Source organism: Pongo abelii, chromosome 7, assembly GCF_028885655.2.
Source record: "Pongo abelii isolate AG06213 chromosome 7, NHGRI_mPonAbe1-v2.0_pri, whole genome shotgun sequence".
Taxonomy (NCBI): Eukaryota; Metazoa; Chordata; class Mammalia; order Primates; family Hominidae; genus Pongo; species Pongo abelii.
The window spans coordinates 160613214-160635999 of record NC_071992.2 but is presented as its reverse complement, the minus strand read 5'-3'; the positions used below and the strand labels follow the sequence as shown (position 1 = coordinate 160635999).

The following is a 22786-nucleotide window of genomic DNA, read 5'->3' as shown; positions in this document are numbered from 1 at the left end:
TAAAGGAGCAATCAAAGAACAAAGATATATTGAACACTGAAATCATGATTGCTGAATTTAAAACCAATGAGAGAGCTGGGCGCAGTGGCTCATGCCTGTAATCACAGCACTTTGGGAGGCTGAGGCTGGCAGATCACGATGTCAGGAGTTCAAGACCAGCCTGGCCAACGTGGTGAAACCCTGTCTCTACTAAAAATACAAGAAATTAGCCAGGCACAGTATTGCATGCCTGTAATCCCAGCTACTTGGGAGGCTGAGGCAGGGGAATTGTTTGAACCTTGAAGGCGGTGGAGGTTGCAGTGAACCAAGATGGTACTATTGCACTGCAACCTGGGGGCAGAGTGAAACTCTGTCTCAAAATAAACAAATACAATACAATATAATACAATACAACGCAACAAAACCAGTGGAAGATTGAATATGGCTGAAGATTGAATTAGTGTTTGACAAGTTAAGGTCGAAAGTATATCCAAAATGAAAGACAAAATAGGGCTGGGCACAGTGGCTCACACCTATAATCCCAGCGCTCTGGGAGGCCAAGGTGGGCAGATCAGTTGAGGTCAGGAGTTTGAGACCAGCCTGGCCAACATGGTGAAACCCTGTCTCTACTAAAAATACAAAAGTTAGATGGGCGTGGTGACGTATGCTGTAATCCCAGCTATTTGGGAGGCTGAGGCAGGAGAATCACTTCAACCTGGGAGGCAAAGGTGGCAATGAGCCAAGATCATGCCACTGCACTCCAGCCTGGGTGACAGAGTGAGACTCCATCTCTAAATAAATAAATAAAAGGACAAAGAGGAAAAACATGAGAGGAAAATTAGAAGTTACAAGAAATCTAATATGTCTCTAATAGGCGAGAAAAAACTCAGTGTAGGGAAAAAAATAATTAGGAGAGACTTCTCCTCTAGCCATATAGTAGACCAAATACTCTAAAAAAACCTCCTTGCTACAATCTAGAAATGCAAGAGAAGATACAAGAAACATCCTTTAAAATATATACTGAGCTTATAAGGAAGTCAAGGAAACTTTCAAGAGCTCAAAATGAATGGAAAGTGTAGTGAATTGCAATTTTGCTTTGGCATCTATTTTGAATATAAGTTGGATTTTCTCATTCCAAAATCAAGGCTCAGTCAGCCTTGTCACAGTTTCCAGTTCTCCGCCTCCTCCAGTTCTTCAGTAGGATTGACCCAGGTATCTGCCTCATTCAACCACCTCCTGGTTGAATAAGGGACATCTACATACAACCTAGTTGACTTGCCCCAGAGACCCCTACACCCTGCATAGACTGCACAGATATGCTGCTGCAATGACCACCTCTCAGTCAGAACACAAATCCACAGAACTCATTCCTGCTTGCTCTGAGAACACCGATTGGAACTCTCCATGGAGGCCAGGCGCGGTGGCTCACGCCTGTAATCCCAGCACTTTGGGAGCCAGAGGTGGGTGGATCACAAAGTCAGGAGTTCAAGACCAGCCTGGCCAAGATGGTGAAACCCCGTCTCTACTAAAAATACGAAAATTAGCTGGGCGTGGTGGTGGGCGCCTGTAATCCCAGCTACTCGGGAGGCCGAGGCAGAGAATTGCTTGAACCCAGGAGGCAGAGGTTGCAGTGAGCTGAGATTGCACCACTGCACTCCAGCCTGGGTGACAGAGCGAGACTGTCCTAAAAAAAAAAAAAAAAAAAAAAAGAACCCCATGGAGGCCGGGTGCGGTGGCTCCCTCCTGTAATCCCAGCACTCTGGGTGGCTGGACGGGCAGATCACTAGGTCAGGAGTTCCAGACTAGCCTGGCCAACATAGTGAAACCCAGTCTCTACTAAAAATAGAAAAATTAGCCAGGTGTGGTGTCACACGCCTGTAGTCCCAACTACTTGGGAGGCTGAGGCGGGAGAATCTCTTGAACCTGGGAGGCGAAGGTTGCAGTGAGCTGAGACTGTGCTATTGCACTCCAGCCTGGGTGACAGAGTGGACTCTGTCTCAGAAAAAAAAGGACTCACCATGGAAACCTACCTGGGTAACACCTGGACTCCAGGAAAGGCTTTGGCCCATGGGCCCCTCTCCTTCCTTCCTTCCTTCCTTCCTCCCTCCCTCCCTTCCTTCCTTCTTTCTTTTTTTTTTTTTTAATGGCGTCTCACTCTGTTGCCCAGACTGGAGTATAGTGGCGCAATCTTGGCTCACTGCAACCTCCGCCCCCTGGGTTCAAGCAATTCTCCTGCCTCAGCCTCCGGAGTAGCTGGGATTACAGGTGCCCGCCCTCACGCCTGGCTAATTTTTGTATTTTTAGTAGAGACAGGGTTTCGCTATGTTGGCCAGGCTGGTCTCGAACTCCTGACTTCAGGTCATCCACCTGCCTCAGCCTCCCAAAGTGCTGAGATTACAGGCGTGAGCCACTGCACCTGGTCAAAGGTATATGCTTGTAATGACCTACTTTCACTCATTATTATGTTCGTGTGATTCATGATTTTCATTGCTGTGCAGTATTCCATTGTATGAGTATCTCAGGATGTATACATCCATTTTCGTGTTTCTGGACATTAGGATTATTTCCAATTTTTGCTATTATGAAAAATGCTGCTAAGAACCTTATTTAATGTCTCCAGGTGTACATGTGCAAGAGTGTCTCTAGGATCAGAGCTATGCACATATTCACTTTTATGCCAGACAACTTTCCAAAAGGGTCGTGGCAATTTACCTTCTGCAGCGACTTCTGATACTAACTATCTGGAGTTAGGCCACACTTCACAGGTTGAGGGGACAGTCTTCCACAAAACTGTTCTCACTTCAGACACCAGCCACAAGTTTGGGGATTTCTAGGGCCACCCTAACCTCCAACCAACTGGCTACAAATTCAGAGGTCCCCATTACCCACTCAGGCTTGATAATTTACTAGAACAACAACTCATAAAACTCAAAGAAGGGTCGCAGCCTGGGCAACATAGTAAGACCCCCATCTCTACAAAAACATTTTAAAAAATTAGCCGAGGGCCAGGTGCAGTGTCTCACACCTGTAATCCCGCACTTTGGGAGGCCAAGGCAGGCAGATCACTTGAGGCCAGGAGTTTGAGACCAGCCTGGCCAACATGATGAAACCCCCTCTCTACTAAAAATACAAAAATTACCCGGGCATGGTGGTGTGTGCCTGTAATTCCAGCTACTCAGGAGACTGAGGCATAAGAATCACTGGAACATGGGAGGCAGAGTTTGCTGTGAGCCGGGATCGTACCACTGCACTCCAGCCTGAACAATAGAGTGAGACTCTGTCTCAAAAAAAAAAAAGAAAAAAAGAAAAAGAAAGAAAAGAAAAACAAAAAGAAAAAAGAAAAAAAATTAGCCAGGCATGGTGGTGTATACCTATAGTTCCAGCTATTTGGGAGGCTGAGGTGAGAGGATTGCTTGAGCCCAGGAGGCCAAGGCTGCAGAGAGCCATGTACTCCAGCCCAGGCGACAGAGTGAGACCTTGAATGAAAAAATAGATAGGTAGATAGTTTTTTGTTTTTTTTTTTGAGACGGAGTTTCGCTCTTGTCGCCCAGGCTAGAGTGCAATGGCAGTCTCGGCTCACCGCAACTTCTGCCTCCTGAGTTCAAGCGATTCTCCTGCCTCAGCCTCCCGAGTGGCTGGGACTACAGGCCACGGCACCCGGCTAATTTTGTATTTTTAGTAGTGACGGTGTTTCTCCATGTTGGTCAGGCTGGTCTTGAACTCCTGACCTCGTGATCCGCCTGCCTCGGCCTCCCAAAGTTCTGGGATTACAAGCGTGAGCCACCGCACCCGGCCTAGATAAGTAGATAGTTATATGATAGATAGGTAGATAGATAGATAACATAAATTTCAAAAATTAAAAAAAATTCTCTAAGCCTGGGCGCCTTTTAATTTTTGTATATAGTTGTATTCATTTGCTAAGATTTTGTTTAGAATTTTTGCATCTATGTCCACAAGGAATATTTTGTCTGTGGTTTTCCTTTTTTGGTAATGTCTTTTTCTGGTTTTGGTATCAGGGAAATATTGACCTCAGAAAGATTGGGAAAATATTTTCTCCTCTTAAATTTTCTGGAAGAGCTTGTGTAGAACTCTTATTATTTCTTCCCTAAACATTTGGTGGAACTCTCCAGCAAAGTCACCTGGGCTGAAATTTTCTTTCTGGGAATATTTTCAACTAAAAATTCAATTCCTTTAATAGATATATGACTATTCAGGTTTTTTTTTCTTGGGTGACTTTTGGTAGTTTTTGTGTTTCAAGGAATTGGTCCATTTCACCTAAATTGTCAAATTAATTGGCATAAAGTTGTTCATAACATCATCGCCTTATTATCCTTTTAGTATCTATAGAATCTGTAGTGATGGCTGGGTGCGGTGGCTCACGCCTGTAATCCCAGCACTTTGGGAGGCCGAGGCGGGAGGATCACGAGGTCAGGAGATCGAGACCATCCTGGCTAACACGGTGAAACCCTGTCTCTACTAAAAATACACACACAAAAAAATTAGCCAGGCATGGTGGCGGGCACCTGTAGTCCCAGCTACTCAGGAGGCTGAAGCAGGAGAATGGCGTGAACCCGGGAGGCGGAGCTTGCAGTGAGCCGAGATCGTGCCACTGCACTCCAGCCTGGGCGACAGAGCGAGACTCTGTCTCAAAAAAGAATCTGTAGTGATGTCACCCTCTCATTTGTAGTGATGTCACCCTCTCATTACTGATATTGGTAATTTGTGTCTTCTTTCTTGTCAGTTTCGCCAGAGGTTTGTCAATTTGTTGGTCTTTTGAAATAACCAGCTTTTGGATCCATTTATTTTTCTCCATTGTGCTCTTTTTCTTTTTCTTTTCTTTTCTTTTTCTTCCTTTCTTTCTTTTTTTTTTTTTTTTTTGAGACAGTCTTGCTCTGTCGCCCATGCTGGAATGCAATGGCTTAATTTCAGCTCACTGCAACCTCTGCCTCCCAGGTTCAAGTGATTCTCCTGCATTAGCCTCCCAAGTAGCTGGGATTACAGGTGCCCACCACCATCCCTGGCTGATTTTTTGTATTTTTAGTAGAGACGGTGTTTCGCCATGTTGGCCAGGCTGGTCTTGAACTCCTGACCTCAGGTGATCCACCTGCCTCAGCCTCCCGAAGTCTGCTTACTTTGGGTTTAGTTTGCCATTCGCTCTTTCTTTCTTTCTTTTCTTTTCTGTCTTTTCCTTCCTTCCTTCCTCCCTCCTTCCTTCTTTCCTTCTTTCTTTCTTTTCTTTTCTTTCACACAGAGTTTCACTCTTGTTGCCCAGGCTGGAGTGCCATGGCGCAATCTCGGCTCACTGCAACCTCCGCCTCCTGGGTTCAAGCAATTCTCCTGCCTCAGCCTCGCAAGTAGCTGGGACTACAGGTGCCCACCACCACACCCAGCTAATTTTTTGTGTTTTTAGTAGAGGTGAGGTTTCACCGTGTTAGCCAGGATGGTCTCGATCTCCTGACCTTGTGATCCGCCCGCCTCGGCCTCCCAAAGTGCTGGGATTACAGGTGTGAGCCACCGTGCCCGGCCCTATTTTTGTATTTTTAGTAGAGACAGGGTTTCTCCACGTTGGTTAGGCTGGTCTGGAACTCCCGACCTCAGGTGATCCACCCGCCTCGGCCCCCGAAAGTGCTGGGATTACAGGCGTGAGCCACCGTGCTGGCCATTCTCTTTCTAGTTTCTTTCTTTTTTTTTTTTTTTTGAGACGGAGTCTCGCTGCGTCACCCAGGCTGGAGTGCAGTGGCGCTATCTCAGCTCACTGCAATCTCCGCCTCCCGGGTTCACGCCATTCTCCTGCCTCAGCCTCCTGAGTAGCTGGAACTACAGGCGCCTGCCATCACGCTCTGCTAAATTTTTTTTTTTTTTGTATTTTTTAGTAGAGACGGGGTTTCACTGTGTTAGCCAGGATGGTCTTGATCTCCTGACCTCATGATCCGCCTGCCTCGGCCTCCCAAAGTGCTGGGATTACAGGTGTGAGCCACTGCAGCCGGCCTCTAGTTTCTTAAAGTAGAAGCTGAAGTCATTGATTTGAGATCTTCCTTCTATTCTAATGTAGGCTTGTTATTTTTATCCACTTATTCCTTGATTTATGGGGTTATTTGTTGTACTTTACTTTTACATAGGTTGTAATCCCCTTACCAGCTTGATGTTATTTTTTATTTTTTGAGACAAAATCTTGCTCTGTCACCCAGGCTGGAGTACAGTGGCGTGATCTCGGCCCACTGCAACCTCTGCCTCCCAGGTTCGAGCAATTCTCCTACCTCAGCCTCCCGACTAGCTGGGACTACAGGAGTGTGCCACCACACCTGGCTAATCACCTCAGGTGATCTGCCTACCTTGGCCTCCCAAAGTGCTGGGATTACAGGCATGAGCCACCATGCCCGGCCTGATGTTATTTTTATTTCACACAAAAGACTGGGATGAAGCCATTCACAGAGCAGCACATCATACAGTCCAAGAGCTGGGACTCACCCCTGGGGAAGACCGAGGAAGGGCACTTCATCGTCTCAATCCCGATTTAAATTTGCATGAAAGCCCCATGGAAACTGAGGAAGAGGGTCTGAGTCCAAGGCAGTGCCCACCCCTCCAAAGGAAAGCACAGGCTTGAGACACACAGACCCAGGGAATATGTATTATGCATAATTAGGTAAATCATGCCCTCTGGTGGATACTTTTGACTGAGACAAAAGTGTGCACCTTCAGGGCCCGCTGGTCTCCAACAGCTGATGAGCAAGCCCTGGCTTTGATGGTGTCAGGAGTGTCCACAATCGCCACCAGGTGGGGAGCCTTAAAAATTCCCGAGATAAATGGAAAAATCCAAACTTTTTGGAACGAATTTCAAAGTTACAGGCTGGGCATAGTGGCCTGTGCCTGTAGTCTCAGCTACTCAGGAGGCTGAGGCAGGGAGGATCGCTTCAGCCCGGGAGGTGGAGGTGGCAGTAGTTGTGGTTGTACCACTGCTCTCCAGCCTGGACAACTGAGCGAGACCCCGTTAAAAAAAAAGTTACAGAATAGTTACAAGAACTGTACAAAGAACTCCCATATACCCTTGGCCCAGAGACCTCAATGAAGTTCCCAAATCACACCTGTTACCACGATGATGACCTTTCAGCAAAAGGTGTGTCTGAGTCTCTTCTGTCTCCTTCAGTAAGGAACAGTTCTTCAACCTTTGACTTCATTCTCTGGACTCTTAACAATCACCGACCAGCTGCTGGTAGAATATTCCCCGGCTGCAGGCTGTCTGGTAGAATATTCCTCTACCGCGGGCTGTCTGGTGGAATATTCCCCAGCCGCGGGCTGTCTGGTTGCCCCATGGTTTTGTTCAGTTGCACATTTTGGACGGGAGCAACCCAGGGGCGAAGCTGGATTCATTTTTTGGCATCACAAAAAAACCAGGTGGCATGCGATGCCAGTTTGTGCCAGGACTGGTGATGCTCATCTTCATCCCTTGATTAAGGTGGAGCTTGGCCGGGCACGGTGGCTCACGCCTGTAATCCCAGCATTTTGGGAGGCCCAGGCAGGTGGATCACGAGGTCAGGAGATCAAGACCATCCTGGCTAACACGGTGAAACCCTGTCTCTACTAAAAATACAAAAAATTAGCCGGGCATGGTAGCTGTAGTCCCAGCTACTTGGGAGGCTGAGGCAGGAGAATGGCATGAACCCGGGAGGCGGAGTTTGCAGTGAGCCTAGATTGTGCCACTGCACTCCAGCCTGGGCAACAGAGCAAGACTCCGTCTCAAAAAAAAAAAAAAAAAAAGGTGGAGCTGGCCAGGCTTCTCCACTGCCAAGTCATTCTTCTGCTCTTTGTATTGAATGCATAGTTTATGGGGAGATCCTTTGAGACTTTGTATACCTATTCCTTTTCCAACTTTCTCCCACTAGTTTTGGATTGTTTATATCTCTGAATTAATTATCACCATGATGATTGCTAAATGGTGATTTTCTTTCTTTCTTTTTTTTTTTTTTTGAGATGGAGTCTCGCTGTGTCCCCCAGGCTGGAGTGCAGTGGCGCGATCTCGGCTCACTGCAAGCTCCGCCTCCCGGGTTCACGCCATTCTCCTGCCTCAGCCTCCCCAGTAGCTGGGACTACAGGCGCCCGCCATTGCGCCCGGCTAAATATTTTTTTGTATTTTTAGTAGAGACGGGGTTTCACGGTGTTAGCCAGGATGGTCTTAATCTCCTGACCTGGTGATCCGCCTGCCTCGGCCTCCCAAAGTGCTGGGATTACAGGCATGAGCCACCGCACCTGGCCTCTTTTTTTCTTTTTTTTTTTTTTTTTTGAGGCAGAGTCTCACTCTGTCGCCCAGGCTGGAGTGCAATGGCGCGATCTTGGCTCACTGCAAGCTCCACCTCCTGGGTTCAAGTGATTCTCCTGCCTCAGCCTCCCGAGTAGCTGGGACTACAGGCACCTGCCATGACGCCCGGCTAATTTTTTTTGTATTTTTAGTAGAGACAGGGTTTTACCATGTTAGCCAGGATGGTCTCGATCTCCTGACTTCGTGATTCACCCGCCTCGGCCTCCCAAAGTGCTGGGATTACAGGTGTGAGCCACCACGCCCGGGCCAGCCTTGTTTTTTTAATCAGTATATTCTGTGCTAGGCATTTTCCTTAAATCGCATAGATATAATAATTCATTTATTTCTCACAACAGCCTTGTGAGTCATCTTTGCATTTTTATTCCTCTCTCAGAAATGGGGGACCTGGGGCCGGGCGTGGTGGCTCATGCCTGTAATCCCAGCACTTTGGGAGGCCGAGGCGGGCAGATCATCTGAGGTCAGGAATTCAAGACCAGCCTGGCCAACATGGTGAAAACCCATCTCTACTAAAAAAAAAAAAAAAAATTAGCAGGGCGTGGTGGCACACATCTGTAATCCCAGCTATTTGGGGGGCTGAGGCAGGAGAATCACTTGAACTCAGGAGGCAGAGGTTGCAGTGAGCCAAGATCATGACACTGCAATCCAGCCTGGGCAACAGAGCGAGACTCTGAAAAAAACAAACAAAAAAAAGAAATGGGGGACCTGAGGCTTAGAGAACTTAGGTAACCTGTTGAAGTTCACAGAGCTAAAAGGTAGAGGAGCCGGGATTTGAACACAAAGAGTCAACCTCAGGGTGCCTTCACTTACCCGTTCACATTGCCCATTGCACAGGCAGCCTCTCATGCCAGCACCACTTATGAAGTCAACCATATCTTCCCCTGAATCTCAATGTTGGATTGTATGTATATTAAGTGTCCAGTAATAGATGGATGTATTTCTGGATTGTCTATTCTGTACCACTGCTGTTTGTCCATTTTTTTTTTTTTTTTTTGAGATGGAGTCTCGCTCTGTTGCCCAGGCTGGAGTGCAATGGCAAGATCTTGGCTCACTGCAACCTCCGCCTCCTGGGTTCAAGTGATTCTCCTGCCTCAGCCTCCTGAGTAGCTGGGATTACAGGTGCGTGCCATCATGTCTGGCTAATTTTTTTTGTATTTTTAGTAGAGACAGGGTTTCACCACGTTGGCCAGGCTGGTCTCGAACTCCTGACCTTAGATGATCTGTCCACCTTGGCCTCCCAAAGTGCTGGCATTACAGGCGTGAGCTACCATGCCTGGCCTGGGTTTGTCCATTTTTATATCAATAGTATTTTCATTACAGTGTCTTTATAGTAAATATAACTATTCATAAGAGATTCCCTACTCACTCTGTGTCCCATTACAAGAGTAGTTGCTAGGCTGGGTGCAGTGGCTCATGCCTGTAATCCTAGCATGTTGGGAGGCCGAGGTGAGAGGATTACTTGAGCCTGGGAGTTCCAGACTGGTCTGGACAACATGATGAAACTCTGTCTCTACAAAAAATACAAAAATTAGCTGGGCACGATGGTGCATGCCTGTAGTGCCAGCTACTCGGGAGGCTGAGGTGGGAGTATCACCTGAGCCCAGGGAAGTAAAGGCTGCAATGAGACGTGATCACACCACTGCACTCCAGCCTGGGTAACACAGTAAGACCCTGTCTCATTAAAAAAAAAAAAAAGCTGCTATAACTGATACTTTTTTTTCTTTTTTTCTAGATAGAGTCTCACTCTGTCACCCAGGCTGGACTGCAGTGGCAAGATCTCGGCTCACTGCAACCTCCGCCTCCTGGGTTCAAGTGATTCTCCTGCCTCAGCCTTCCGAGTAGCTGAGACTACAGGCATGCGCCACCATGGCCAGCTAATTTTTTTGTATTTTTAGTAGAGACGGAGTTTCACCATGTTGATCAGGCTGGTCTCAAACTCCTGACCTCAAATGATCTGCCAGCCTCGGCCTTAAATTGATACTCTTTACATTATTTTGGTAGTCCTTGCCAAAGCAAAAAGGAAATAAGATGTATATTTTACAAAAGGAGAAATCGTCATTATTTGCCAAAGCTGTGAATGTCTGCTTAGGAAATACAAGATAGTTGAGATATTGTTTGCATGAATAAGTAGGTTCAACTAGGTAACCACATACAAGTCTAGCATCCAAAAGAACAACAGCTTTCCCAGGATTCATCAGGATCCCCTAGTCAGAAATATAGTGACCACCCTTTTGACAGACAAAATTTAATTCAGGAACTTGATTACACAGGTGACAGATGAATAACAGAAATAGGAACCAGCAAGGGAAAAATTAGAGGCAGCAGCTGCCACGGGTAGGCCTGAAGAACAAAAGGAAGAGGCCAACTTATCAAGGTAGGCATTAGCTCCACCTGGATATTTCCCCATCACATTCCCTCTGGTGCCGTCTGGTCACTGCAATGGTCCGACCGCTCCCCCTGCAGAGCCCCTACTGCTTGGGGACCACTTGGGTGGGCCAGGTGTTGGCGTCAGAGCAGTGTTACAGAGCTGTTGCTAAGAGCCACATGTTCTCCTCAAGGTACTAGTTTACCTGTTTACATTCTTCTATAATGTAGTGTAGCCTTACAACCTTGGACACGCATTCTTCCTGTGTCTTATTAAATTCAAGCACTCTTTTTCATCAGGTTAGACTTCCAGGATATCTCAATGAGTTTCCATAAAGGAGAGGTAATCACACCACAGGAAGTTTTTCTCTTTTTTCTTCTTTTTGAGACAGAGTCTCACTTTGTCACCCAGGCTGGAGCGCAATGGCGCGATCTCGGCTCACTGCAACCTCTGCCTCCCGGGTTCCAGTGATTCTCCCACCTCAGCCTCCTGAGTAGCAGGGACTACAGGCGTGTGCCACCATGCCTGGCTAATGTTTGTATTTTTAGTAGAGATAGGGTTTCACCATGTTGGCCAGGCTGTGTGTGTGTGGTTTTTTTTTTTTTTTTTTGGGTGTGTGTGTGGCGGGCGGGGGGGTTTGAGATGGAGTTTCATTCTTGTTGCCCAGGCTGGAGTGCAATGGCGTGATGCAGGTTCACTGCAACCTCCACCTTCCAGGTTCAAGCGATTCTCCTGTCTCAGTCTCCTGAGTAGCTGGGATTACAGGCATGCGCCACCACGCCTGACTAATTTTGTATTTTTAGTAGAGACGGGGTTTCTCCATGTTGGTCTGGCTAGTCTTGAACTCCTGACCTCAGGTGATCCGCCCACCTCCACCTCCCAGAGTGCTGGGATTACAGGTGTGAGCCACCAAGACCGGCCCTTTTTTTTTCTTTCTTTTTTTGAGACATGGTCTTGCTCTTGTCACCCAGGCTGGAGGGCAATGGTGTGATCTTGGCTCACTGCAACCTCCGCCTCCCGGGTTCAAGCGATTCTCCTGCCTCAGCCTCCTGAGTAGCTGAGACTACAGGCATGTGCCACCACGCCTGGCTAATTTTTGTGTTTTTAGTAGAGACAGGGTTTTATCATGTTGGCCAGGCTGGTCTCAAACTCTTGACCTCAAGTGATCTGCCTGCCTCGGCCTCCCAAAGTGCTGGGATTACAGGCATGAGCCACCACACCCGGCCTAAACTAGATAATTTTTTTTTTTTTTTTGAGACAGAGTCTCACTCTGTCATCCAGGCTGAAGTGCAGTGGCGTGATCTCTGCTTGCTGCAACCTCCACCTCCCGGGTTCAAGTGATTCTCCTGCCTCAGCCTCCCAAGTAGCTGGGACTACAGGTGCCCGCCACCACACCCAGCTAATTTTTTGTATTTTTAGTAGAGAAGGGGTTTCACTGTATTAGCCAGGATGGTCTTGAACTCCTGACCTCATGATACGCCCGCTTCGGGCTCCCAAAGTGCTGGGATTACAGGCATGAGCCACCGCGCCCGGCTAAACTAGATAATTTTTAAGGAACAAGTCTCTTGCCTGATGTGTGGGTGTGATATTATGATATCTGTCTATTGGTTTCCGTCCACAGTTCCTGGCTTATAACTCCCATATCCCTTGTTATAATGTTGGGGCACTTAGGCCTCAGAGGCAAGACTCAGACAACAGAATCTCTCTCTTTGACCTTTTCCCGCCCTCCTTTTTCTCCCCAAGGCAGGACTTTTCCCCTGCCTTTGCTGTCTTAGAGATAGCCATAAAGAAGGCCGGGCACAGTGGCTCACGCTTGTAATCCCAGCACTTTGAGAGGCTGAGGCAGGCAGATCACCTGAGGTCAGGAGTTCGAGACCAGCCTGGTCAACGTGATGAAACCCCATCTCTACTAAAAATACAAAATTAGCCAGGCGTGGTGGCACTTGCCTGTAATCCCAGCTACTCAGGAGGCTGAGGAAGGTGAATTGCTTGAATCCGGGAGGCAGAGGTTGCAGTGAGCCGAGATCACGCCATTGCACTCCAGCCTGGGCAACAAGACCGAAACTCCATCTCAAAAAAACAAAAACAAACAAACAAAAACCAGATAGCCATAAAGAAATCCTCTGACCTACCTTGTCTGATTGTAGGTCATGTGGGGTCCCTCAGATCCCCCCCCCGCCCCCTGCTATCCATCTGTGTCCTGACCAAAAATCAGAGGGCCTTGGTCACTCTGTGACTCAGCAGCTGTAGGACTGTCCCAGCAGGCTTGAACCCAGACTGGGGCCTTGACATTGCTAGACACTGATCGAGGTATCTAGGTTCACTCATTTTTTATAAAAAGTGTCAAGTCCTCTAGTGACAGACTCAGTCCTCAGTCTCATCGCACACCTGTGAACCTTGGCCTTCTGCAGTGGGAGGATGCGGTAGTGCCTGGAGGTGAAGAGGCAGGTTGAGGTGAAGGGGCAGGTTCAGCTGGGCCCAGCAACTTGGCTGTCCCGCATGGTCCTGCGCACCCATGCTCTTGGGATGGTGGCACCACTGTGTCAAGCACCGGCCTGGGAAAGAGCAGCCATTTGGTGGCCCCATAACAAGAGCCACCGCACAGTTTGGGGTGACAGCGAAGGTGTGGAGGAGCGATTCTAACCAGAGTCATCGAGAAGAAACTAGTAAAGTCAGAGGCTAGAAATACAGGAGGGAAATCACTGCTCAGACAACACAAAAGACAGGTGTAAAAGCCAGGGATTTCCCCCAGAGCCACCCCAAGAGCTCTATGCACAGGTCTTGCGCTCTGCCAGGCCACACAGGGCAGAGCAGCCCGGCCCAGAGGCTGGTGCCTTCAGGCTAAAGGGGTCAGAGGATCCCCTTCGTTGCCGCTCAGAAAAAAGCTCCTGGTGCCTTTGTCAATTCTTCTCTTTTCCAGAATAAAAGTAACGAAAGCAAGGTCTGCAAACCCCTGGTCTCGCCTGCATCGACCCGGAAGGCTCATCCTCTGACCGCCCAGGCCCTCCCGGACTCCCCTCCACACCAGGCTGTGGGCTGGCCCAGGACACACTCTCTAAGGTCAGCCCGCATCTCAACACCTAGTACTTGACCAGAAAACGTTTGCTCAGTGCCTAGCGGATGGTGCCCCACTATGGGTCTCCTCTGCCCTAGGCCGGTCACCCCTCCGGGAACGCTGGTGCCCACGATGGCTACCTCCGCCAGGCCTCCGGCTCCTGCCTTCCGCCGCCACTGTGGGCTCAGGCCGCACGCCCACACGCCCTGCGCACCCCAGGGCCCTCCAAAGCAGGCAGCATCCTGCAGAAAGAAATGCTCTGCACTTTATTCCCGACGCAGGCCTTGGCCAAACACCAATGACAGGCCCCAGAGCCAGGCGGGCTGAGGCCACCAGCCCGGTCAGCTGTAGGTGTCAGGGTCCGCGTCCGTTGGCAGAAAGTAGCGCTGCAGGGCGGGCTGCAGGAGCCGCGGGGGCAGCGGGCGCGGGGGCGTGGGCCAGTCCAGGGGGAAAGGCTGCGGCTCCACACGCGGCAGCGGCAGCTTCAGCGTCCGGATGGGGCCGTCCAGGGTGCGGCCTGCACAGAGCCGGGGCGGCATGGGGCCTGGGGGCGGGCGGAGGCTTGTGAGGCCGGGGGGCTGGGGTGGGGTGGGGTGGGGTGGGGGCCCAGTCTCCACCCTTGGCCCCACTCACCCCTCAGTCTCATCGCAGACCTCGCGGACCTCTGCGCCTTGGCCTCCTGCAGCCGGAGGATGGGGTGGTACCTGGAGGCGAAGAGGAGGGTTCAGCTGGCCCAGCCCCAGGCTTGGCTGCCCCACGCAGGCCCCGCCGGCGCAAGCCCCGCGCACCAGTGCTCCCGTGGAGGTGGCACCACCATGTCGGGCACCGGCGCCACCGTGTCGGGCACTGGCGCCACCGTGTCGGGCACTGGCAGGTGCGGGTGTGGGTGCGCAGCCTCCTCCTGGAGCGAGCTCCGCTGCTGCGCCCACAGCTGCGCCCGCAGCTGCTCACAGAAGAAGTTGAGCGCGTCGATGGGGACCAAGTCCAGCAGCTGCGAGTGCGACCAGTCGGTCTCCTCCAGCGGCGGCGGCTCTCCGGGCAGCTGAGCAGGCCCGGCAGGGTGCAGGCGGGCCTCGGGCTCCAGGCAGAAGCTCTTCAGCGTCTCGGAAAGCACTCCCAGACGGAGCTGAGGGGTCCGCCAGCTGCGCGTGGGTGCCAGCGTCCGCTGGGCCTGGAGCTCCGGGGCTAAAGAGTGCGGCTCCGCAGGTGAGACCACCATCAAAGGCACGTCTGAGACCTGCAAGAGCCTCCCGAAGATGCTGGAGGGCGACCAGGAGGTGCCCGAGGGTATCACGGAGGCACGTGTGGGTGCCACGGAGACCACTGACGTCTGCGATGGGGTCTCCTTGGGAGGAGAGGAAAGTGCTGAGGTCTTGGAGACCTTGGGCAGCACCACCAGCAACTTGGCTGCAGACAGTGGCTGTGAGCTTTCCATCTGTCAGGAGGTGACCCATGGCCAAGCACTCTGGCTCCTCGAGCATCCACATGGCCACTGAAACTCCCTTCTGCTCGACCCTCAGCCCAAGGCAGGGGCTGCCCCTCCCCTGACAAGGAGGTCCCAGGGCTGTCCCTGGTTCGGGCCAGACACCCCCTGCTGACTTCCACCTGCACAGGGAAATCCCTAGAGATGCTCAGGGCAGGGAGGCTGGAGGCCCAGGACTGGGCAAGGCAAGGAAGGAGCCTGTGGCCTCAGCTGGCTTTGACCCCAGAACTTGCAGAAAGCCAGAGAAGGCAACAGGGTTTCCAAGGCCCCCCCCCAGCTCCCGCCGGCCCAACCTGAAGCTGCTGGATCATGTCCTCCAGTTTCTGGCAGCAGCGAGCGCGCAGGCCGGCCTTGGAGTCCAGGTCTGGGCCCTGGACCCAGGTCATCATCTCCTTGAATAGGAAGCCTTCGGGGTCCTGAAGGCCCAGCCTGTGCAGCAGCTTCTTGAGCTCTGGCCTGGGACAGATGCGTGTGGCTTGTCCAGAGGCCTTCCCAGTGGCAGGGAGGGCCGGGCAGGAGCGCGACTCACCGGCAGGGCACCGGAGAGTAGAGAAAGTAGGACATGAGCTCCAGCACCACGTCCCGGGACTCCAGGGAACAGGCCAGGAGCAGCGGCAGCGCCAGCATCACAAACTTCTTCTGCATCTGGTCCTGAGGCAGGCGGGGGGGATGTGTTTGCTGAGGGCCAGTGGGTGGGGAGGAAAACTGGGGGCAGGACAAGGGGCACACCTGGAGGCTTGGGGGCTGGTCCACGTTGAGCAAGTGTACGAGCAGGCCCTGCAGCTGGCCTTGGAGATCACTGCTCATGTTGGGCAGCAGTCTCAGTAGCACCTGCAGGATGTGCACACGGTCCACCCACGTGGTCTTCTCCAGCAGGGCCACCAACAGCGTGGCCAGGCCCTCGACCGTGCCCGCCTCCGGGTATGCCTGCAGAGTAGCATGCTGAGGCCCTGCTCCCATGTCACACCCAAGCCAGCCCCTACCTTCTCCCGTCCCTCACCCTAACCCATGCTTCTCAGGCATCCCCAATTCCCTCCAACCTGCAGGCTGAAGATGGGGAACAACTTTTTGAACCAGGTCTGGTAGATGAAGAAATGCAGAAACTTGGGCAGATGCCCATAATGCTCATCCAAGAGCAAACTTCCATGACGGTGCCAGGGATGAGGGTGGGTCCTGGCAGCCTCGCAGCTGCGCCGCCGGGGCTCCTGGGTCCAGTCCATAGCACTCTAGGGGAGCAGCAGTGGCTGCAGGTTCCACCTGTCTGGGTCTCAGTGTAAGCCCACCTCCCGTGGTGGCCTGAGGCCTCTGCCTGAGCGTCTACCTGATCCTCCAGTTCCCAGGAATCCAGCTGCTGGTTGGAGTGTGGGCTCAGGGAAGCCGAGGCCCGGTCTAGCTCCTCGTCTTCCTCCTCCTCCTCCTCTTCCTTCTCGTCTTCCTCCTCCTGCTCCCCAGGCTTCTCCCCCATCCACTGGAGCAGCTTCCTCTGCCACTGGGCTTGGGATGGCCTGGGGCGCCACAACCACAGGGCATCCTGGCTTGCCCCTGGCTGCAGAGGGACAGGAGATGGTGCCTGATGGGTTGCAAGGACAGCAGAGCCCTCCACTGCCGGCAAAACCCCCAGCCCTGCCCCTTGCCTTGAGCTTTCTCTGGGAGGCGAGCTGAGTCAGGGATCCGAGGCTGCTGACCTCCGCATTTAGCCACATCTGCTGTAGCACTACAGAGTTGGGCACATAGCCGGGGACGCAGATGGGCCTCAGGCAGTGCTGGAGGTGGGCACAGCAGGGAATGCTGAGAACCTGGATTCCCCCAGCCTGGACACCACCCTTGGTCACCTGTATAACCTCTCAGAGCCCCTCAGCCGCCAGTCTAGCTCTGCCTGCCAGGCCTCTGAAAGCTGGCTGAGCTGCCAACCCCTACTCTCAACACAGATGGCAGGAGAACCCTGAGATACCAGGGGCGAGGCCCTCAGTGAGCATCAGCTCTGACAAACGAGAAGGGAAACCTGGGGACGTGCTGGCTTCTAAGGGCCCTGACACCCCGCAAGCTCCTCACAGGACTTGGCCCCAGCCCTGGGACAAGAAAGTCTAAAAGCAGCACAGGGGCCAGGGAGGAAGGAAGGAGCTTGGAGAAAGGGCAACGGAGAGCATGATGGTGGTACCCAGGTCTAAAGAGTCAATAACTCACCTGGGCAGGTGACGGTGCCAGGCATATGCTGGGGGAGGGGCTGAGGCCTGCCTGGGCACCTGGTGTATGTGAGGGTGGGAAGACAGTGGATTCTAAAGGGCCAGGTTTCCTTGACTTTGCTCCTCTAAAGGGCAGGGACTCTGATCTTCCAGGAAAAGTCCCTAGGGGACCTGCCCTCCCGGCGCCTCCACGGGGGAAAGGGGTGTGTGGCATAACCGGCTGGGGGGACTGGCTTTGCCTGATGTCAGCTCCCAGAGCAGCAAGGAGCCTGTGGCCACAAACACAGCTGTACTGGAACAGGGCTAGACAGAGGGTGAAGGGTGAGGGCTGAGGGGTGCGTGGGAGGCTGCAGCCTGGCCCTCTGGTTGTAGGTGGGCGTGGCCCTTGAGTCAGATTTGGACACAAAGATTGGTAGCAAAGGGGAGATGGCAGGCACAAGAGTTAGGCCTGGAGAGGAGTGGCTCTCCAGGAGCTGGGAGGGGGTCTCACCTTGTGGGGCTGCACGGTGGCAGGAAAGAAGCCCCTGAGGCTAGAGAGAGGTTCCTTGGACCATCTCTTTGGCAGCAGTGGGATCTGGGGGATGGAATGGGGGCTCAGAACAACACAGCCCCCAGCACCCCGCAGCTCTGCCCCTCAGTAGGTGGTACCCCACCTGCCTGGGTCCCTCACCCTGCACTGCAAGTGGGAGGATGGCAGGTCCAGGGCCATGGTAGTCCTCCCTCGGAGCTGCTCCAGCTGCAGCTGCAGATCCAGACTGACGCCCAGGGAGTGGCTCAGTGAGGAGCGGGCCAGAAGCTGGGGCATAGGAGGAGTTACAGGGTGGCAGAGGGGTCATGGGGGCCCAGCAGGCATGTGGGAGGGTGGGAAGCCTCACCTGGGATGCCTTGCTGTGCACCCTATGGTGGGTGGGTGGGATCGGCACTGTGACTCGGGAAGATTGGGAGAAGTGCTGGCCCAGGGCTCCCAGGTCCTGTGGGGACAGGGCTGTTGGCACTGTTTGGGCTGCAGTGCTGACCTCAGCCCAGGCAAGACAGTGGGCAGCTTGGGGTAAAGCACACACATCCCAGGTCTCTCTCTCCACTGTGAGGGTCCCGCCGCTCCACTGCTGGGACTGCCTTCCAGACTGCATGCCCTGGGAGGCAGCAGGAGCAGACAGACCATCAGAGACCAGATGGGAGGGGTGGGTGGAGAGGAGGGGCCAGGGTCAGGGCTGGGCTGGGGGAGGCCCAACACCTACCAGCAGGCCAGAGCCGTAGATCAGACGGAGGTAATTGTCAAAGCCTTCCTGGCGCTGCTGCCAGGAGGGTGGGGGCCGGGCTGCTGGGACCACTAGCCCCAGCCTCAACTGCTGAAGGTCTCGGTCCCGGGCCACTAGGGTGTCCAAGTCCTGAGTCAGGGTTCAGGGATCAGCCTTCTCTTCCTTGAGCCTTGCTGTGTGCTGCCCGGGCAACCACAGGGATCCCAGGCCTGCCCCAGGGCTGAGGGCTGGGGCCTGAGCCTGGGCAGGGTGAGCTAAGGAGGACCCACCCCACCTCCTTCGGTACCAGGTGCTGAGATGTTGTCCTCCGACGATGGATGAGAGACAAGGCCTTGCTGCAAACAGGGACAGGCACAAGTGGGATGCTGGGTGGCATCAGGCACAGGTGGGATGCTGGGTGGCCTGCCAGTGGGCTGGGGCAGAGGCTGGGACAAGGACCAACCCCAAATGGGTGCGCCAGGGCTCAGGCAGGCTTGCATCAACTCCAGAGGGCCCCACACCGCCAGGCCCCCACCCAGGGTGGGAAAGGAGGGCCTCCAGGAGGGCTGGGCAGGCCTGCATGGGACCTGAGGCTGGCTGCCCCATGGAGGTTGGTGAGCCTCTGCAGTTGGGCGGAAGTCAGTGACTCCTGGCTCATCAGTGGCAGCGGAGGGTCATCCACCACGTCTGGGGCCTTCTGGCACATCTTCTGAATAGGGGAAGGAGCCTGTATCCTTGGCTGGGGGAACCTAGGTCTGCCCCCCCACGGTGGGCAAGGGGGGCCCACCTTGCTCACTCTGTCGTCACCACACACCTTAACTAGGTAGGATGTAGGCAGGTAGAGCCTATGGGACACCAGGCAGAGGCGGGATCCCAGTGCCAACACCAGGTCTCCACTGTTGCTGCAGAAAGCCAGGGCCTGAGGGGCACCATTCAGCTGCAGGAGCCTGGAGAGGCACCCAGGGCAACCGAGGCTCAGCAGGGACAAGGCCTTCTCCACTCAGTCCAGCCACTGGGCTCTGGTGAGGAGCAGAGGTAGGAGACCCCAGCCCTCCCCACCTCCCAGTCTACCGCAGGAGGCGGTTCTCAGCAGTCCAGATGCGAACGGTGCAGTCCAGGCTGGAGCAGGCATACAGCTTGAGCGTGGGGCAGCAGCACAGGCCTGGGGGCAAGGTTCAGGGTCAGAAACCGGAGCCGGGCGGTGGCTGGGCTTCGCCCATGCTGCCCCCTCACCAGTGATGTGGTCCGTGGGGTCGTCCTGGGGCCGGTGGTCTAATCGCGGACTGTCGCCCAGGCCAAACTGCACCAGGCCGTAGGTAGCGCTCTCTGGGTCCTCAAAGCCCGCGGTGACGCGTCTGCCTAGCGCACAGAGCGCCACGGCCGGGTAGCAGCAGGAGAAGGTGCGCAGCAGGCTCAGGCTCTCCTCGGCATAGGGGAAGACGCGCCACATCTTCACTGTCAGGTCCCCACCTGTGGGCAGCGGAATCTGGCTGGGCCTTGTCGGAGAAGAGGGGGCTCTGTGGCGGCCTGGCCTTTGGCAGGGGAGCTACTGACCCGAAGACACGATGCTGTTCCAGGTGGATGCGATGGCGACAACCGGGCCCGGGCTGTGCGCCTCCGTTTGGAAGACAGTCTTCGACGAGAGCCACTCCAGCACCGACAGCGTGCCGTCCGTGTGCCCCACCACTGGCAGGTACCTGCGAGTGGGAAGAGCCTGTCGGCGCGGACCCTGCCGCTCCTTCCGCCCGCCAGACCCTCGCCGGCTCCCGCACCCACCGGTTCTTGTTCTTCCAGGCGCAGGCCACAGCGCTGCAGCGCAACTCGCCCCAGTGCTGGCGCACGATCTCCCAGGAGGACAAGGCGCCTCCGAGATCCGTGAGGTGGCTGTACAGGTGCAGACAGCAAGGCTGCGGCGCAGGGGGCGGCGGCGGGCACACGCGGTGCAGCACGCTCATGGGGCAGCGCGCCGCGTTGGCGCGCACCAGGTGCCCAGCCCTGGTCAGCAGCCACAGCGCCTCGCGCGGCAGGCAGTAGGCCACGGCTGCCGCGCAGTCCTCCGGCTCCAGCAGCAGTGAGCTCACTATGCGCCCGGTGGCAGCCGACAGGAGGCAGACCGAGCCGTCGGCGCACGCGCACACGAGGCGCGTAGGCAGCGACTGGTGCGCAGGCGCGGGCAACGCGGGCGCCACCTGCACGTGGAGCACCTTGGCGGGCAGTTGCGCCAACGGCGAGTAGAGCTCGCGTACGCGCCACAGCTGCATGCTGCTCGCGCACAGGGACAGCACCGGCCAGCCCAGGCGCACCGGCGCCAGCAGACGGCCCACGCGCCGGGACAGCTTGTCCTGGCCCCAGAAGCCCAGCGCTACCTCGCCCACCTGCGCCGCCGCCTGCAGGTCCCAGGTGCGTAGCGTCCCGTCCTGCGAGGCCGACAACACCAGGGTCGTGTTCGGGAGCACAGCCATAGCCGTCACCGGGCCTGTGGGAGGGGTGCAGGTCACTCGGCTGACTGAAGGCAGGGGAGCCTTCAGCCTGTGTTGCAGTCAGCGCAGCAAGGCCTGGCCAGAGCTGCAGAGATGCTGGACAGCCTAGAGCGGCTGGAGGCAAAGGGCCGAGGCCTGGGGTGCAGAGAACTCAGAGCACCTGTGTGGCCCACGAACACCATCCGGATCTGCCAGTCAGCCTCCCACACCTTCACGGTGCTGTCCCGGGAAGCTGTCACCATTGCCTCTACTTCCTCGCAGTAAGCCAGGTCCGAGATGGTGCTACAGGTGGGGAATGGGAGAAGCCAATGGACTTAACATCGCCGTGTGTGTGAGGGCCGTGTGCCCCCTACATGCCTGGCCCTCCCTAGGGGGATCCCCCTCACGTTTTGTGCAAATCCCGGCGCACGTCTACGAGAGTCCAGGCATGCAGATCGAAAGTGAGCACGGCCGAGCCATAGGCCGCGAAGCAGCGCAGGACGTGGTGGGGAGGAACCGGCGCCACAGCCAGACGCATGAGCCTGCCTGTGGGGCTCGGGGGCGGGTGCAGTGGTGACCCTCGCAGCACCAGGCGGCGACCACCTGAACGGAACTGCCAGAGCGCCAGGCGGCTGTTCATCTCCGCAACGAGCAGCAGCCTGAGGTCGGGAACCGGCAGGCAGCAGGTGGGCGCCCAACCCGGGGCCCTGCCCACCCCCTGCTCGCTCAGCCACAGCAGGCTAAGGTTGGGCCTCAGAATGGCCAGCCCCGCGGGGCCCCAGCCTACAAAACGGCCCACGGCACCCAGCGGGCCCAGCACGGTCACCAGCCCCGTAAGCCCGACAGGCGCCAGCAGCGTCTCCTGTGCCCAGCCGTCTTCCTTGTGCAGGTGCAGGCGGCCCGCGCCGTCCAGCACCACGAAGCGTCCACCCACCGGGTCCTGCGCCACCGAGCGCAGCCCCGCTGCCACCTCCAGGCGGCGCAGTGGTTCCAGCCCATGCGTCAGGCGCGCCACGCGCAGCTCGGCTCTCTTCTCCTGTGGGCCGGGGTGGGCGGGCCCGCAATCAAAAGTTGGGGCTGCTCTGGCCTAGGGGACCCCTAAGGGAAGGGCCAGATCCGGAAAGAGGCCTGGAGGCGCAGGACGGGCACACCACACCTTTTCCACGACTTCGTGGAGGCTGGTGCGCAGAAGCAGCCACAGCCGGCGGGCGCGGGCGCGCGGGGTCAGGCTTTGCCACTGTTGGCTGCTGGTCAAAAAGGGCAGGACCTGCGACGGCTCCGTGAGAGTCAACTCTGCGGGCGGGAACTGGAAGTTCTGCCACCTACAGCCTCAGGTCCTCGACCCTGACGGTTATGGGGAGCCCTCCTCCAGGGGCCCTGCCCTGCCAGGCACTATCCAGGGGAGTTTTGTTCCAGGGGATGGAACCCAAGCCCGAGTGAGACCCACTTCCTAGCGGGATGCCTGGGGGGCGAGGCCAGGCCCCCTCACCATTCTTTTCAGTGAGCAGCCCAGGGTCTGGGACATCATAGCCATCTGCGTCATACACGTCCGAGTCCAGAACAAGGTTGTAGCGTTCTGCCTCCCACACCTCTGCCTCCATTTCAGCAACTGCGGTCCCAGAGCCCAACAGCTCCCAGGACTTAGCGGTCACGGCCGGCAGCCGCAGTTGCTAGGATACCAGATGCCGCCGGCCACTCCCACGCCGCAGGCCC

At 55.0% G+C, this 22786-nt stretch overlaps 1 protein-coding gene across 10 annotated transcripts; it reads right to left on the bottom strand.

Annotated features, from left to right (window-relative positions):
• Positions 1-13953: 13953 nt before the first annotated feature.
• WDR97 (WD repeat domain 97) lies at positions 13954-22763 on the bottom strand. 10 transcript variants are annotated; one of them, XM_054519262.2, is made up of 24 exons: positions 22563-22763; positions 22230-22366; positions 21481-22109; positions 21255-21376; positions 20391-21090; positions 20169-20311; positions 19848-20084; positions 19686-19776; positions 19429-19561; positions 19202-19323; positions 18910-18970; positions 18615-18764; positions 18252-18509; positions 18047-18172; positions 17867-17950; positions 16828-16956; positions 16515-16739; positions 16234-16419; positions 15923-16120; positions 15723-15844; positions 15487-15649; positions 14499-15055; positions 14344-14414; positions 13954-14254 (listed from the first exon to the last, which is right to left on the bottom strand). In XM_054519262.2, exons 1-24 carry the CDS (start codon positions 22672-22674, stop codon positions 14052-14054), a joined length of 4959 nt encoding a protein of 1652 aa, XP_054375237.2. In that variant the 5' UTR covers positions 22675-22763; the 3' UTR covers positions 13954-14051. The 10 variants fall into 10 exon arrangements, with proteins under 10 accessions (XP_054375237.2, XP_054375232.2, XP_063583004.1 ...); XM_054519257.2 differs by lacking the exons at positions 22230-22366; positions 22563-22763 and having other exon boundaries at positions 18252-18347; positions 18438-18509; positions 21481-21713; XM_063726934.1 differs by lacking the exons at positions 22230-22366; positions 22563-22763 and having other exon boundaries at positions 18252-18347; positions 18438-18509; positions 19202-19561; positions 21481-21713.
• Positions 22764-22786: the final 23 nt, after the last annotated feature.

Bases quoted from the DNA above. Each gene is read 5' to 3' on its own strand.
- WDR97 (XM_054519262.2), bottom strand. From the start codon at position 22,674: ATGGAGGCAGAGGTGTGGGAGGCAGAACGCTACAACCTTGTTCTGGAC. The intron at 19,562-19,685 runs GTAGACTGGGAG...GTGCCTCTCCAG, and splicing joins GCTGAGAACCGCCTCCTGCG to GCTCCTGCAGCTGAATGGTG. The intron at 18,173-18,251 runs GTGAGGCTTCCC...CCTATGCCCCAG, and splicing joins TGCACAGCAAGGCATCCCAG to CTTCTGGCCCGCTCCTCACT.